Source organism: Pygocentrus nattereri, chromosome 13 (assembly GCF_015220715.1).
Source record: "Pygocentrus nattereri isolate fPygNat1 chromosome 13, fPygNat1.pri, whole genome shotgun sequence".
NCBI classification, from domain to species: Eukaryota; Metazoa; Chordata; class Actinopteri; order Characiformes; family Serrasalmidae; genus Pygocentrus; species Pygocentrus nattereri.
The window spans coordinates 33,715,931-33,731,285 of NC_051223.1; the positions used below are offsets into that span (position 1 = coordinate 33,715,931).

The 15,355-nt window shown below is 40.2% G+C and overlaps 1 protein-coding gene across 4 annotated transcripts in view; it reads right to left on the reverse strand.

The window, feature by feature from the left end:
- Positions 1 to 15,355, reverse strand: part of dock1 (dedicator of cytokinesis 1) — a 312,984-nt gene that overhangs the window by 47,203 nt on the left and 250,426 nt on the right. For all 4 annotated transcript variants that reach the window (XM_017701249.2, XM_017701241.2, XM_017701234.2 and 1 more), the window contains 4 exons: positions 13,698 to 13,783; positions 10,011 to 10,167; positions 6,510 to 6,550; positions 6,165 to 6,255 (listed from right to left, as the gene is read on the reverse strand). In XM_017701249.2, coding sequence (XP_017556738.1) covers positions 6,165 to 6,255; positions 6,510 to 6,550; positions 10,011 to 10,167; positions 13,698 to 13,783 — 375 coding nt within the window. The remainder of the gene's footprint in view (positions 1 to 6,164; positions 6,256 to 6,509; positions 6,551 to 10,010; positions 10,168 to 13,697; positions 13,784 to 15,355) is intronic.

Below are 15,355 nucleotides of genomic sequence, written 5' to 3' on the forward strand. Positions count from 1 at the left end.
TTAATATTTTAACAATACTGTAATTTAAAAATCCAGAATACTGGCTGTACCCCTGGAGGAAATGATAGGAATTAAAGGTTAAAATTAAATTAAACACTTGAATAGTGGAAAAGTGATAAAAGACCAATCTTTAGCCAACAGGCAACATACAGTATCTCACAAAAGTGAGTACAGTCCTCACATTTCTGCAATATTTTATTATAGCTTTTCATGGGACAACACTATAGAAATAAAGCTTTGATATAACAAAGTAGTCGGTGTACAGCTTGTATAGTATAAATTTACGGATCAACAGCCATAAATGTCTAAATAGCTGGCAAAACAAGTGAGTACGCCTCACAGTGAACATGTCCAAATTGTGCCCAATTGTGCCCCTCCCTGGTGTCATGTGACTCGTTACAGTTACACGGTTCCAGGTGTATCCAGAGGTTGGCTTCAAAAAACAGATGCATGAGAGCTGCCAGCATTGCTGCAGAGGCTAAAGAAGTGGAAGGTCAGCCTGTCAGTGCTCAGACCATATGCCGCACAGTGCACCAACTCGGTCTGCATGGCCATCGTCCTAGAAGGAAGCCTCTTCTGAAGCTGACACACAAAAAATCCTGGAAACAGTGTGCTGAAGACAAGCAGTCCAAGAATATGGATTACTGCAACCATGTCCTGTGGTCTGACGAGACCAAGATAAACCTGTTTGGTTCAAATGGTGCCCAGCATGTGTGGTGGTGCCCTGGTGAGGAGTACCAAGAAAACTGTCTCTTGCCTAAAGTCAAGCATGGTGGTGGTGGCATCATGGTCTGGGGCTATATGAGTGTTGCCGGCACTGGGGAGCTGCAGTTCATTGATGGAAACATGAATTCCAACATGTACTGTGACATTCTGAAGCAAGCATCTCCCTTCGGAAACTGCACCGCATGGCAGTTTTCCAACTTGATAATGACCCCAAACATACCTCCAAGATAACAACTGCCTTGCTGAAGGTAAAGGTGATGGACTAGCCAAGTATGTCTCCAGACTTAAACCCATTGAGCACCTGTGGGGCATCCTCAAGCGGAAGGAGGAGGGGTGCAAAATGTCTAACATCCACCAGCTCTGTGATGTCATCATGGAGGAGTGGAAAAGGATTCCAGTAGCAGCCTGTGCAGCTCTGGTGAATTCCATGCCCAAGAGGGTTAAGGCAGTGCTAGATAATAATGGTGGTCACTAGAGATGAAACAGTTACCGGTTTCACAGTAAACTGCAGTAAAATTAATGGCAGTTAGTAATACCGTTTGAACTTTAAAGTATTGTTAAAACTGCGGTCGATTACTGTGGTGTGAAAAACTCGCTGTACAGAGTCAAACAAAGGCAGAATCGTTCTCTCAGATGCAGCTCTGTATGTATGTGTAGAGGGGAAGGGGGAGGGGGAGAGGTAGAGAAGGGAGAACATGGTGGAATGTAGTGGCAGAGATTCGAAGATATTTCAGCCTTCTAAGATGACCAAGTCTGATGTTTGGTCATATTTTGGATTTTATAAGAATGCAGAAGGAAAGTTAAATGAAGATGACCACCTTGTCTGCAGAACATGCTGAAAGAAAATAGTGGCGAAAGGGGGCAACACATCAAACCTTACGAGTCACCTGCTACTTTTTAGAGAATGCAAGTTAACTTTAACGTAGAAGTCTGTGGGGACTTAAAAATAAAAGAAATGTCATGGGTTGTGTGGTTTAACTTATGCTTATGGCTCGTTAATAATATATAATGAAGCTTTTAGCATAAAAAACAAAACAAAACAAAATAAACCAAACCAAACCATCGGTGAATCAACTGTGAATCAAAACGAAAGCTTTTAACACATATTTCTGTGGAGCAGTGTCTCCAAAATGAGCTCTGAGTTAACAGTCACACAAGCTCTGGAACGAGACGCTGCAAAAGTTCAATCTGCACAGCTTCCCTTTCTCGTCTCGCCTGCAGTGTTTTCTTTCTGAGAAGAAAATCACTCAATGCCCCCTACATAGAAACAAACTTCTGAAACAAACACAATCATCATTGACAAGCAGTTGCGTTTTAAATATGGAATTTATAATCTATTGCTCATGTCGATTATAGATGACTTAGTTGAACATTTCATGAACTCTTTGGGTGAAAGATTTGCTATTTCATGATCCATGAAGTGCACTACATAGGGAAGAAGTGTGTTTTGAGACGGGACCTTGCGCGAGTGAACGCTGTGTGCTGTTTTTAGAAAAGAGTTTCAGAGATTAAACTTTGTTTCTGCCACAGCTCAGATGCATGTTAATTTAAAATTATGTTTTAGTTTTAAAATGCTTTTAGAGAAGCAGCTCCACAGGTGAAGGCACACTGTGTGACTTCTACACGGTCTGCAGCTCAGAGCACGGTCACATGCTTCCTCGGATTTGGCTGTTTTTCCTGGTGCACTGTATTGATTAGGGGTACAGCGCAACAACAGCACAATAATGCTGCAATTGCAGTTAGGACAGAAATCCCCCGAGTGCAACACTGCCTCATCTTTCCAGGGTTGCCAGGAAGCTTTTGTGCATCCCGTCAACTAGTGTGCCATCAGACAGATTGTTCAGTGCGAGTGGGCACATAGTCTCTCCTCAGAGATCATTACTCAAACTGGAAGTTAATATTCTGACATTTTTCATTTCTATCTCAAGTGAGGAAAGATGCATACATGCAGGATGTGTTAGAACAGTAGCATTTTATTTCTTTATGAAGAAGAGACTGGACATACAGTCAGTGGTGTTCATTTGGTCCAGTATTGTGGCGAATTGTTCTTACATGCACTTTGTTGTGTTTAGAATGGTTATGTTGCTTTTATATGCACATTTGATTTATTTAAGGTTGTGTTAATTTAAGCCTCCAGTAAGGAAGATTTTCTGCACAGAAATTGTTACCTCCAGTAGGGGGGGCGGGAACCGGGAGGGTTGGGGAAAAAAAAAAGGAAAAGAAACAATAAAACAATTGTTCACAAAAAAAAAAGAAATTGTTACCTCAATGTTATTGCACTATTGCAGTTTTTTGTTTACAGAGCATTACATGTATTGTAAGTAATACAAAAGTAACACTACAAATGTATTGACTATATTTTTATGCAAGCAAAAACTGCCAATTCTATTTGTGTTAATATAAATTGCAGCCAATTCTATTTGTGTTCATATAGAAGTTGGTGAGACGAGTTTCACTTTGTGTATCAGCATTTATTTATTTTACTTTCCAACACATTTGAACAATATCGCAAATAACACCGATAATCGTGATAATTTTGGTCATGGTAATCGTGATATGAAATTTTAATATTGTTTCATCTCTAGTGGTCACAAAAAAAAAATTGACACTTTTAGCACAATTTGGACATGTTCAGTGTGAGGTGGACTCACTTGTGTTGCCAGCTATTTAGACATTGATGGCTGTGTGTTGATCAGTATATCTATACTGCTATACAAGCTGTACACTACTTTACGTTATATCCAAGCTTCATTTCCGCAGTGTTGTCCCATCAGAAGATATAATAAAATATTTGCAGAAATGTGAGGGATGTACTCACTTTTGTGAGATACTGTAAGTCACATCAGTGCACCCACTGATCTAATATATGTTGGTAATGATATCATTTCAACATAAAAGCCAGATTTAATATCATTCTGCACTACTGCAAATCCTTTTTGCTGTTAAAAAATGACAGCTGTGATATACCAAATAGATCAAAGGCGTGATTATTGTTCTTTGGTGCTTTTTGACTATTGACTATTTAATGCCTATGAAAAGCATGTCTTGGTTTTGGTGCTAACATGGTTGCTACTGTTTGTGCTGGGACAAGAGAGAAAAGATAAACATTTTTAGATTTTTGATCAGAAAAATGTCACATTAATTTGATGAAGGAATTAAATCTAAAACCAACACTGTCATTTCCAACATTACCATTTTATTGCTCATCCCTAGCTCAAAGGGTTGAAGTTTTGCCTGAAAGAAATGTTTTGACTGTTTTTTGTAAAAAAAAAAAAACTCTCAAAAACTCTTAATAATCCCTGTATTACTAAAGCTAACTGTTAATTCTTTACTGTTGGTAATTTAGGAAATTTGTCACTAAGCATCTTTGTTAAGTGCTTCCTGACTATTGACTCAATTGGTATTAAAAACAGCTCAGTGAATGGTTGACATCACCTGATTAAAGATGTATTTGTATTGATGTATTGTATTGTATTGTAAAGATGTATTTTTTGGGGTGTAAAATTCCTAGTGTGTGTTTAATCATATAAATGTTCCTATTTTTCAAAACATTCACAGAAACATAGGATATTTCTGACACATGATAATTTAGTTGTTTGTTATAATGCTCAGTTGCATATATCTGCCTTTATTAATATTGCTAGAACAATGTTGCCAATAACAACAGATTAATTGTGCAGATTTAGCATGCACACACCCAAGCCCATAACACCCAAGATACACACTCACCAGCCACTTTATTACGTACACCTGTTCAGTTGCTTGTTAACACAAACAGCTAATCAACCAATCACATGGCTGCAACTCAATGCATTTAGGCATGTAGAGGTACCTAATAAAGTGGCTGGTGAGTGTACATCACAGATTCTCATGCCTTTCTTATAAAAAAAATATATGGCAGCTCTCACTGCAACAGATTTTATTGCCAATAAGCTAATAGCAAGTGTCTACATATGTAAACAAAAGCAGGGGGAAAAAAACATTTGGTTTGGGGTAGTAAATCCTTCTCTGAAGAACTGAAATGACAAACAGCTTTTTTAGGATAATAGCTTCACTATATTCTGCCACGTATTCATGCCACAATCACACAGCTGCAGGTGGTATTTCACAATTTAAATAAATAAATAAATAAATAAATAAATCACAAGTGTAATTCCTTCAAACGCTTTGAGCTACATGGACAGACTGGAGCACTGTCACAGGCCAACATTACAAAGATAGGTGTATCTACCTGCATGTGTGTAAATTCTCCTTGTAGGGCAAAGCACAAAGCAGGGAGTTATTTATGAGCTCTGTGGAACAATTTGGAGGAGATAAGAAGTGGTGTTCCCCTCTTAGTATGACAAAACTCACAGACAAAACACTTGCAAGCTGATGGCACAATAAACAAACCAACACTTCAAATTCACAAGTGACTGAAGCGCAAACTCACTAATAACCTTGCTGAATTATAATGAACAATTATTACAATTCAGTCTATTTGAAGCTTTAAGCCACAAAAAAAGTATGTATTTACACATAAAAATAAAATGGTGTGGGGGCTGAAGTCATGTTACTCCTTGGGCTTTCAGACCAGTTTAACTTTTGAAAAGACATGCAGTCTACTCCTTGCACCCGTGAAGGTGAAGTGCTTTCTTTTCACTATATCCTATGCGAAATGCTGGATTTCCGCAAGCCTACCAGCTGCAGTGTAAAATATGCTGCCTTATTCTCAATGTTAAGCCATTTCCTGGGATACATGCCAGTTTGAGGGTGAAATCTGCATGAAGCGTCATTGTACAAGCTCAAGCAGACTGTATCCTCCTTTCTGTCACTGCGAGAGCCACCTGCCTCAGTCAAAACTATACAGATTTGATATTCTGATATTTGATTATTATGTAGACATGCTGACATCTGTGACACCAGCCATCTTTGTTTGTGTCAAAATCAGGAGAAAATTCATCCATTATGCTCTCACAAAACCAGAGGAATACGATGAACAAGGCTGTGTGCGCACATGTCCTTCAAGGTTTCAACTTTGGGTTGAGGGTGCAAGGTTTAGGAAGTGCACCACAATACATTTGTGTTTAACTGTTGCAAGTTTGGACAAGCTTTACAGAATGTTTAGGAAACTCCATTCAACCTACTATGACTATGTATTTGGACAAAAACATACTGGACAATATTCAGTACCAATGTTCTGAAACGCTTATCCAACCTAGCAACAGAGGCCATGAAAGAATGTTGAGCAGAGGGTGGATAAGTCAACTGTGGACAAATGTAGGGCTGGTTTTGCAGAAATGGATTACGCCTAGTCTTGGACTAAAGTGCAACGCTAAAGAAGTTTCACCATTCAAAATCCCCTTTCCTGTAGGTACAGGCTTTATCAGGATCTGGGAAACTGGCCTGTATTGTCTTATTGTTTGTATCTGCACAGTCTCATACACACTGATCTGTACCTTTAGAAGCTTGGCATGGAGCAGTAGAGTGTAGGCAGCCTCTGTGTAGTTGTCACACTCCTTATGCAGGTCACACAGCTTATACAGGTACCTACACACAGACAAACAGTATAAAAACACCTCCACAACACTGAGTTGCAAGAAAAAAAATCCAGAACAAATTCTGTTCAATGACACTCATTTTTTTTTCCTACAGTGGCAAGTCAATGCAGTGAGAAGTGCTCCATCTTTGTTTCAAAACTGATCCTAAAACTTTGTCACTCTTGAGACAAGAGTTCTTGTTCAAGAGTTCAGAAGTGCAGAATAAGAGAACAAACAGGAAAAGAGGAAAAAGAAGTGGCATACCTGATATACATTTCTTCCCTCTCAATCTCCTTGTAGAAATTCTGCAAAATAAGAAATACGGAAACTTATTTCAATGACTTTCAAGATTGAGAAATATAATACAAAAAAAACAGCAAAAGCAAAAGATTTCTGAAGTCAAAGACTGTGGCAGGAATACCGAAAAGAAAAAACAAAGTACCACAAAATCAAAAGTTAATGAAACATTTTGTGCCACGACTAACACGACTGCAAACCTCAGTCTCGTTGACTATTATTAAACAAATATCATCTCTGATTGCTCCGGCATAAGGGAAAAAAACATAATAAAGTATCATAAAAAGCAAAATTGTATAACCTCAGCTTTTACACTGTTGACCTTAATATTACCTTAATATTTACACTACTCAGCTTTTACACTGTTGACCTTAATATTACCTTAATATTTACACTACTCAGCTTTTACACTGTTGACCTTAATATTACCTTAATTTACACTACTCAGCTTTCACACTGTTGACCTTAATATTACCTTAAACTTAAAAAGTTGAAATCAAGTTTGGTGACTGGACAAAGGCTCTCAGGCTAAAGTATATTGCCTGTGCTTATGTGAGTGTACCTTTAAATACCAGATATATACGTATTTAATGAAGAACATTTTGTTAGACACTGTGAACGAGCCAGCTGACGGTACAGTGTGATATCAGCTCGAGTACAGCTGCAGCATGGAAGCAGAAGAAAGACGTTGAGATGGAAGACAGAAGACTTTAAGCCACATGAGAATCTAAGAGAGAGAGAGATGAAGTTTGGTAAACAGAAGAGCAGTGGAGCCAGAGCTGCTGCAGGATAAGCACAGTGGTGCTGCCGGTGTGAACTGTGAGGAGGGTCTCTTCACGGGCAGCGATGCTGCTCTGTTTGAGAGAGGCTGACCTTTACAGTCTCCCAGCAGACATGTTACTGTTGGCGTTTAGGCTTTCAGAAAACCAACTACTCTGTGATCTCACGAAAACGCACTACACTGCCACTGCATGTGAGTGTCTAATCATATCTGCAGTGCTATTGTATGCTTTGCTCTTTGTCAGCAATTATCTGGAATCAAAGTTTGTTTTGGTTAGAGACATATATAGATATAGAATGACTAGATTATTACAGGGTATTTACTTTGTAATTTCGCTTTTATACACATTCATATATTCGTGTCTATTGTGTTCAAGAGATTTTTATCTGAATTGCCCATTCATGTACGTGCCAACTCCAGATTCTACCACAGTGAAGTGCATTTGACCAAATAATATATTCTGAATTTTCATGTAATGTCCATTTTGTGTCTCTCATGGGATGAAGAAAACTTTCAAATAGTTCTGTTTGAACAAGTAACAGTAAATGTACTTGCTTCAGTCACGTGAACTTTTTCTTATGGTGGCCAAATTAATGACAGCCTTCTGCTGTGCCTCAATTGAAGATTAGCGAAAAAAATGTAATACGTTCAAACAAAACAAATTTATTTTGATTCATATGTAGGAAATTCATTTAAATCATGTGTAAGAATTATTATTATTTTTCTCATGTTCAGACACAATTACTGAGAACACTTTCCTTGAACCCTTCTAAATAACTTTGCCATAAACGTTATGTCACACTATACGCTGTGACGAGTTGTCGACAGATTTTGTTCATTAATATGACCGTGTCCCGTTCCCCCCCAAAAAACAGGCTTGATAATGCCAATAATGACATACAAACTACTCTGCATCTGATTCATGAAACTTTCGAGCAATGTACTTTACATATAATTCATATAAAGCACACCATTTTGGAAGGAAGCCAATAAAACGTCAGCTTTCAGCTGCTCGTAAACCCGTGGCTTTGCTCGCAGGAGGAGTTTGAGGTCTAACAGTGAATGCATTGATCCCCCATTGACAAATTTAGAATTTAGTCAGTGGAAAGAATAAAAGGTGAAATTAAAAAGTTTTTTAAGGCAGTAGAATGATGTGTCTGTGTAGAGTTTATCCTTCTAAAATTTTTATTGCAATGTATGAGATGCTTCTGCGCCAGCTGTGTAGTAGAATAAAACAAAAGCAGTGGAATAAATGGAAGATGAAATGGTTGCATCATTCTTTTATAAGAGAATGGCAAGTAAAATAAGAACATACACTTTTTTTTACTGGATTGTCATGTGCACAAATTAATAGAATTATTTTTATACTCATTATTACTATTATAGATATTGATTTTGTTTTGGTTAGTCATCCGCAAATCACTTTGTTTCAGGTTATTAAACTATCAAACTCTCATGCTCACATTTATACACACTCCCACTAGATGTGAGCTTGATCATACAGATACATCAAAGATTACACTGATGAATATCAAAGCTGTCTGAGTGCACTCATTATTCACTCAGATTTGACTGGTACAAGACTTTGATGAATTTGCTTACATGCGAATAGAGAATAATTTCTGTTTTCTAATGGCTGTTCTCTCATCAAACTGTACAGCATACAGTAAACCACAGATTCTCTGAGTCAGGAAAATGGTGGTGTGGTCATACAATGACATTGCACAAAAAAAATCAAATACAGATGTGAACAAAGGTTGCATTTATCTGTGAAGCCCTAGCATGTCAAATACACCTCCTTGGTCTTTTAAACTGGTTCCAAGCTTAATCTAACACACCTGATCCAACAAATCTTCATGAGCATCTGAAAATTCCATCTAAGTGGGTGACCTTAGTTTGAACCTAAACTCAGGAGCAGAGTAGATCTCTGAGCAGGTTAGAAACCTGTATCAGGATTATTTTTGTTTAGGTCATGTGATGAGCTATAAAGGTAAAACGGACTAACACTGTAATTAGACAATGATAATGATAGCCTTGAGACTCCAAAAGCAGGAAAATTAAAGACTGATTAGAGCGATCTTCAGGCAGGCTAGAAAAAGGATAATGCCATGACTCACGAATGACCAATGAAATCAAGCCTTTCATGCTGTTCTGATGAAATGCTTCTTCTTCTTTCGGCTGCTCCCTTTAGGGGTCGTCACAGCGGATCATCTGCCTCCATCTTGCCCTATCCACTGCCTCCTCTACTTTCACACCAACCATCTCCATGTCCACCTTCACTACATCCATAAACCTTCTCTGAGGTCTACCTCTTCTCCTTCTACCCGGCAGCTCCATCTGCCGATCATGTATCTGATTTCACTTTGTGCATAAGAAACTTTCTACCATTTGCATTCTTGTTGCTAGCTACTACCATTTCATTGCTGAATAATACAATAGTCATACTAAGAACTGCACTTCTATCTTCTATATTTTACTAATACTTACTATTTGCATAGTTTATTATTTCTGTATTTAATTTATTGACTTTTCTACAGCATTTTCCTCATGTCCGCTTCATTTTCATGTTATATAAAGCACTGTGTTCAGTGAGGAACTGTGTTCTGTCTCCATGGCTGTGGTGAGAAGGAATAACAAAATTTGACTTAAGAAACACTGAAATCATTGTGTGGGTAGGAGTGTCTCACCAGCACATTGACTGTGCAGCTCATGCGGTTCTCTTTGTTCTCATCATGCATGATGGTCCTGTAGTCCAGCAGACGCTCCAGGAGACGAACCACCAGACTCACAAAGTTCTCCCCGTTCTTCGCCAGGTACTTGTGCTTTCTGCAGTGCTCCAACAGGCTGACATACACATAAATACACACCCATACTCAACACAAGGGTCTACATGGTCATAGATGTACATTTATATACACATACATACACACAGACACACACTGGCAAGAAAAAGTATGTGAACCTTTTGGAATTTTATGGTTTTCTGCATTAATTCGTCATAAATTGTGATCTGATCCTCATCCAAGTCAAGCGTAGGTGTGGACTAGAGCTACGTTGACTGATAAAAATCACTCAAACTTTTTGAGTTTGCTATGCACAAGAAGGATACGCATATGTGAGTCAGGCCTCGCCAAAAAGAGCTTTCAGAGGATCTACGATCAAAAATTGTTGATTAACATAAAGCTGGAAAGGGTTACAAAGTGAGACAATTTGCGATTGTGGCTCCTCTGCCAAGAAGTGGGCGACCAGTCAAAATGACCCCAAGAGCACAACAGAGACTCATCAATGAGGTAAATAAACAACCCTGAGTGACAGTCAAAGATTTGAAGGTACAGGGTAACATCTGTGTTCATGAGTCTACAGTCCATAACAGCTTGAACAAGCAGGGTGTCTATTGCTGGACACCACGAAAGAAGCCGCTGCTTACTAAAAAGAACTTTGTTGCATGCCTGAAGTTTGTGAAAGAGCACACTGACACTCCACAACGGTACTGGCGAAATGTTTTGTGGACAGATGAAACTAAGATTGAACTATTTGGAAAGAACACGCAGCGCTACATCTGGTGTAAAAAAGGCACTGCACATCACCATAAAAATATCATCCCAACTGTACAGTATAGTGAAGGGAACATCCTGAATTGGGCCTGCTTTGCTGTATCAGGATCTGGCCAGGTTACAATCATTGAGGGGAAGATGAATTCACAAGTGTATGAAAAAATTCTACAGCATAACGTGAGTGTGTCTGTATGTCAGCTGAAACTGTGTAGAAGTAGGGTGATGCAACAGGACAATGACCCAAAACACTGGAGCCAGTCCACAGCAGAATGGCTTATGAAAAACAAACCCAGATCGCAACCCTATAGAAATGCTATGGACTGACTTGAAGAGAGCCATACACATGAGGCGTCCAAGGAACATTACAGAGTTAAAGCAGCTCTGCCAGGGAGATCGGGCTAAAATTCCTCCTGAACGATGTGCAGGTCTCCATAGCTACAGGAAGCGCCTGGTTGAGGTTATTGCTGGGGGGGATTATTGGGGGTGAGGGGGGGGGGGGGTCAACCAGCTATTAATTCCAAGGGTTCACTTACTTTTTCCACTACCACTTTGAATATTGAACACACTCATTCAACAAAGACATGAAAGATCATATTTTTTTCTTTGTGTTATTATTTTAGGCACATTATATTTGTCAATACACTTGACTTGCTTGAGGATCAGATCATATTTTATGACAAATGAATGCAGAAAACGTGTGTGTGATTTTTTTATATAAAAATAAAGTGTGAGTTTTATGTGTGTGTGTATATACACTGCTAAAAAAAATAAAGGGAACACTCAAATAACACATCCTAGATCTGAATGAATGAAATATTCTCATTGAATACTTTGTTCTCTACAAAGTTGAATGTGCTGACAACAAAATCACACAAAAATTATCAATGGAAATCAAATTTATTAACCAATGGAGGCCTGGATTTGGAGTCACACACAAAATTAAAGTGGAAAAACACACGACAGGCTGATCCAACTTTGATGTAATGTCCTTAAAACAAGTCAAAATGAGGCTCAGTATTGTGTGTGGCCTCCACATGCCTGTATGACCTCCCTACAACGCCTGGGCATGCTCCTGATGAGGTGGCGGATGGTCTCCTGAGGGATCTCCTCCCAGACCTGGACTGAAGCATCCGCCAACTCCTGGACAGTCTGTGGTGCAACGTGGCGTTGGTGGATGGAGACATGATGTCCCAGATGTGCTCAATCAGATTCAGGTCTGGGGAACGGGCGGGCCAGTCCATAGCTTCAATGCCTTCATCTTGCAGGAACTGCTGACACACTCCAGCCACATGAGGTCTAGCATTGTCCTGCATTAGGAGGAACCCAGGGCCAACCGCACCAGCATATGGTCTCACAAGGGGTCTGAGGATCTCATCTCGGTACCTAATGGCAGTCAGGCTACCTCTGGTGAGCACATGGAGGGCTGTGCGGCACTCCACAGAAATGCCACCCCACACCATTACTGACCCACTGCCAAACCGGTCATGCTGAAGGATGTTGCAGGCAGCAGATCGCTCTCCACGGCGTCTCCAGACTCTGTCACGTCTGTCACATGTGCTCAGTGTGAACCTGCTTTCATCTGTGAAGAGCACAGGGCGCCAGTGGTGAATTTGCCAATCCTGGTGTTCTCTGGCAAATGCCAAGTGTCCTGCCAAGTGACATCTGTGGACGTCGGGCCCTCATACCATCCTCATGGAGTCGGTTTCTAACCGTTTGTGCAGACACATGCACATTTGTGGCCTGCTGGAGGTCATTTTGCAGGGCTCTGGCAGTGCTCCTCCTGTTCCTCCTTGCACAAAGGTCGGAGGTAGCGGTCCTGCTGCTGGGTTGTTGCCCTCCTACGGCCTCCTCCACGTCTCCTGGTGTACTGGCCTGTCTCCTAGTAGCGTCTCCAGCCTCTGGACACTACGCTGACAGACACAGCAAACCTTCTTGCCACAGCTCGCATTGATGTGCCATCGTGGATGAGCTGCACTACCTGAGCCACTTGTGTGGGTTGTAGAGTCCGTCTCATGCTACCACGAGAGTGAAAGCACCACCAACATTCAAAAGTGACCAAAACATCAGCCAGAAAGCAGAAAAGCACTGAGAAGTGGTCTGTGGTCCCACCTGCAGAACCACTCCTTTATTGAGTGTGTCTTGCTAATTGCCAATAATTTCTACCTGTTGTCTGTTCCATTTGCACAACAGCTGTGAAATTGATTGTCAATCAGTGTTGCTTCCTAAGTTGACAGTTTGATTTCACAGAAGTTTGATTTACTTGGAGTTATATTGTGTTATTTAAGTGTTCCCTTTATTTTTTGAGCAGTGTATATATGTGTATGTGTGTGTGTGTGTATATATATATATATATATATATATATATATATATATATATATATATATGTAACACTTGATCAGAAGTTACTTTTATGGTCTTCATGGTGACTACTGAAGACTACTGACTGATCAAAATTCAGGACTGACATTGCTGTAGGAATATGAGAAATTCACAAAACTCAAAAAATTTTATATGGAACATCTCCGATTAGTCAGGATGCTCAAAGTACAGAGTTTAAAAAACTGTGTGACTGTTAGAGAGCTTACTTGTATATTGTAACTTTTTGCAAAGGCCAACATCACAAATATGATTAATAAATGACACTGTGTGGCCCTCACAGCCAGACAGACAAGCACACAGACAGGCAGAGATTCATTTGACAAGAAAAATTAAAAAAAAAAAAAATCTTGTGCACTAGGCTCAAAACTCATCTCCTGAGGTGTCACAGCATGTCTCTGACAGTATCACAATGAGTGTGATGTAGCAGCAGGGGGTCTTACATTTTCTGGAAGAGGATCTTGTACTGCTCGTCTCCCCTGCCTCCCTCGACCTCGTGATCCAGCTTCGTGATGATCTCATTTTCAAACTGCAATTAAACACAGCAGCTGTAAATAATCACTGTGCCTAATTTTTCATTTCATTAGCACTTGCCCCCCTCCTTCCTCCCTCTCTCCCACACCCATTCCGTCATGCTCTCTCTCTCTCTCTCTGTGGCTGAGCATAATCAGAGTTTATCAGCTCTGACTGAGGGCTCATCTTCATCTGCTCATCATCGAAAGCAATGAAATGCTCCATCAGGGAGAGATTGGACACGGAGACAGAGAGAGTGAGAGATGGAGGTATTGGGGGGGTTGGGGGGGGGGGGGTGTCGACTGCAGTACCAGCTGCAGGTTAATGCACAGCAGCTGCAGAGAAACAGTAGCAGCTCCAGTCTGGCCCTGCAGTGCAACAGTGGCTACCAGTCAGAGTGTTTCCACACAGGACTGCTGTAAGCTGAAGATTTAGCTTGCCTGCTGTAAAGAGAGGAAGTACCTAGCCCCTAAAGTGGGGTCAAGCTGAGCGAAGAGCGCTAAAGTCTCTCTCCGGGGGGGGAATAAACAAGGCAGCGCTTAAGGAGGACCAGGCAGACACACAGGTCTAAAGACAGCAGTCTGTGGGCTTCCTACCATCACAGTTATTACATACAGGGACTCAAGCCAGACTCAAAGCACCCAAGTTTGAATATCAACTTATTTAAATGATTATTTAAATGCATGCTCAATTAACAAATCTCATAACTAGGAATAGTACTTTGGAAAAAAATTGCAAAGCATCATGTTACTGTTTGTTTACTATTTTGGAAACATCAATCTTCGTCCTTCAAGTTAGCCCACATGAGCTAATTGCCCATAGTGGACTATTGCATAGAAATCATGAAGCATTTCTTATGTCTTTTAATGTAATGCTCAATACAATGTAAAAATTTGCTCCTCTGATCACACCTGTCTTGGGTGATTGATCATGATTGGACAGTGCTAAGTAGAAGTGAGAACAAGATGGAGAAGCAACGTGATTCGATCGCTCGAACCACCTTTGAAGGTTTTGATGGATATATACGATCACGTGACATTTGTAGTCTGAAGTGCATCATCACAACGGCGGCAATGTACAACAGAAACATGCACACAACAAGGACTCGTGACAAATTTTTGTCTAAAAACAAATGACATGAGAGTCTGATGTAGTAAATGTGCCTTCCTCTAGGCACAAAATCCAATCACAAGCGTCCATCTGAGACACATTCAGGAAACATGGAACTGCCAAGTGTACACAGCTATATACACTCACTGGGCACTTTATTAGGTACACCTTGCTACTAAAAGGTTGGACCCCCTTTTGCCTTCAGAACTGCCTTAATTCTTCATGGCATACTTTCAACAAGGTGTTGGAAACGTTCCTCAGAGATTTTGTTTATTTATTTGAGTTACTGTTGCCTTTCTATCATCTGGAACCAGTCTGCCCGTTCTCCTCTGACCTCTCACATCAACAAGGCATTTTCGTCCACACAACTGACCGCTCACTGGATATTTCCTCTTTTTGGAACCGTTCTCTGTAAACTCTAGAGATGGTTGTGCGTGAAAATCCCAGCAGATCAGCAGTTTCTGAAATACTCAGACCA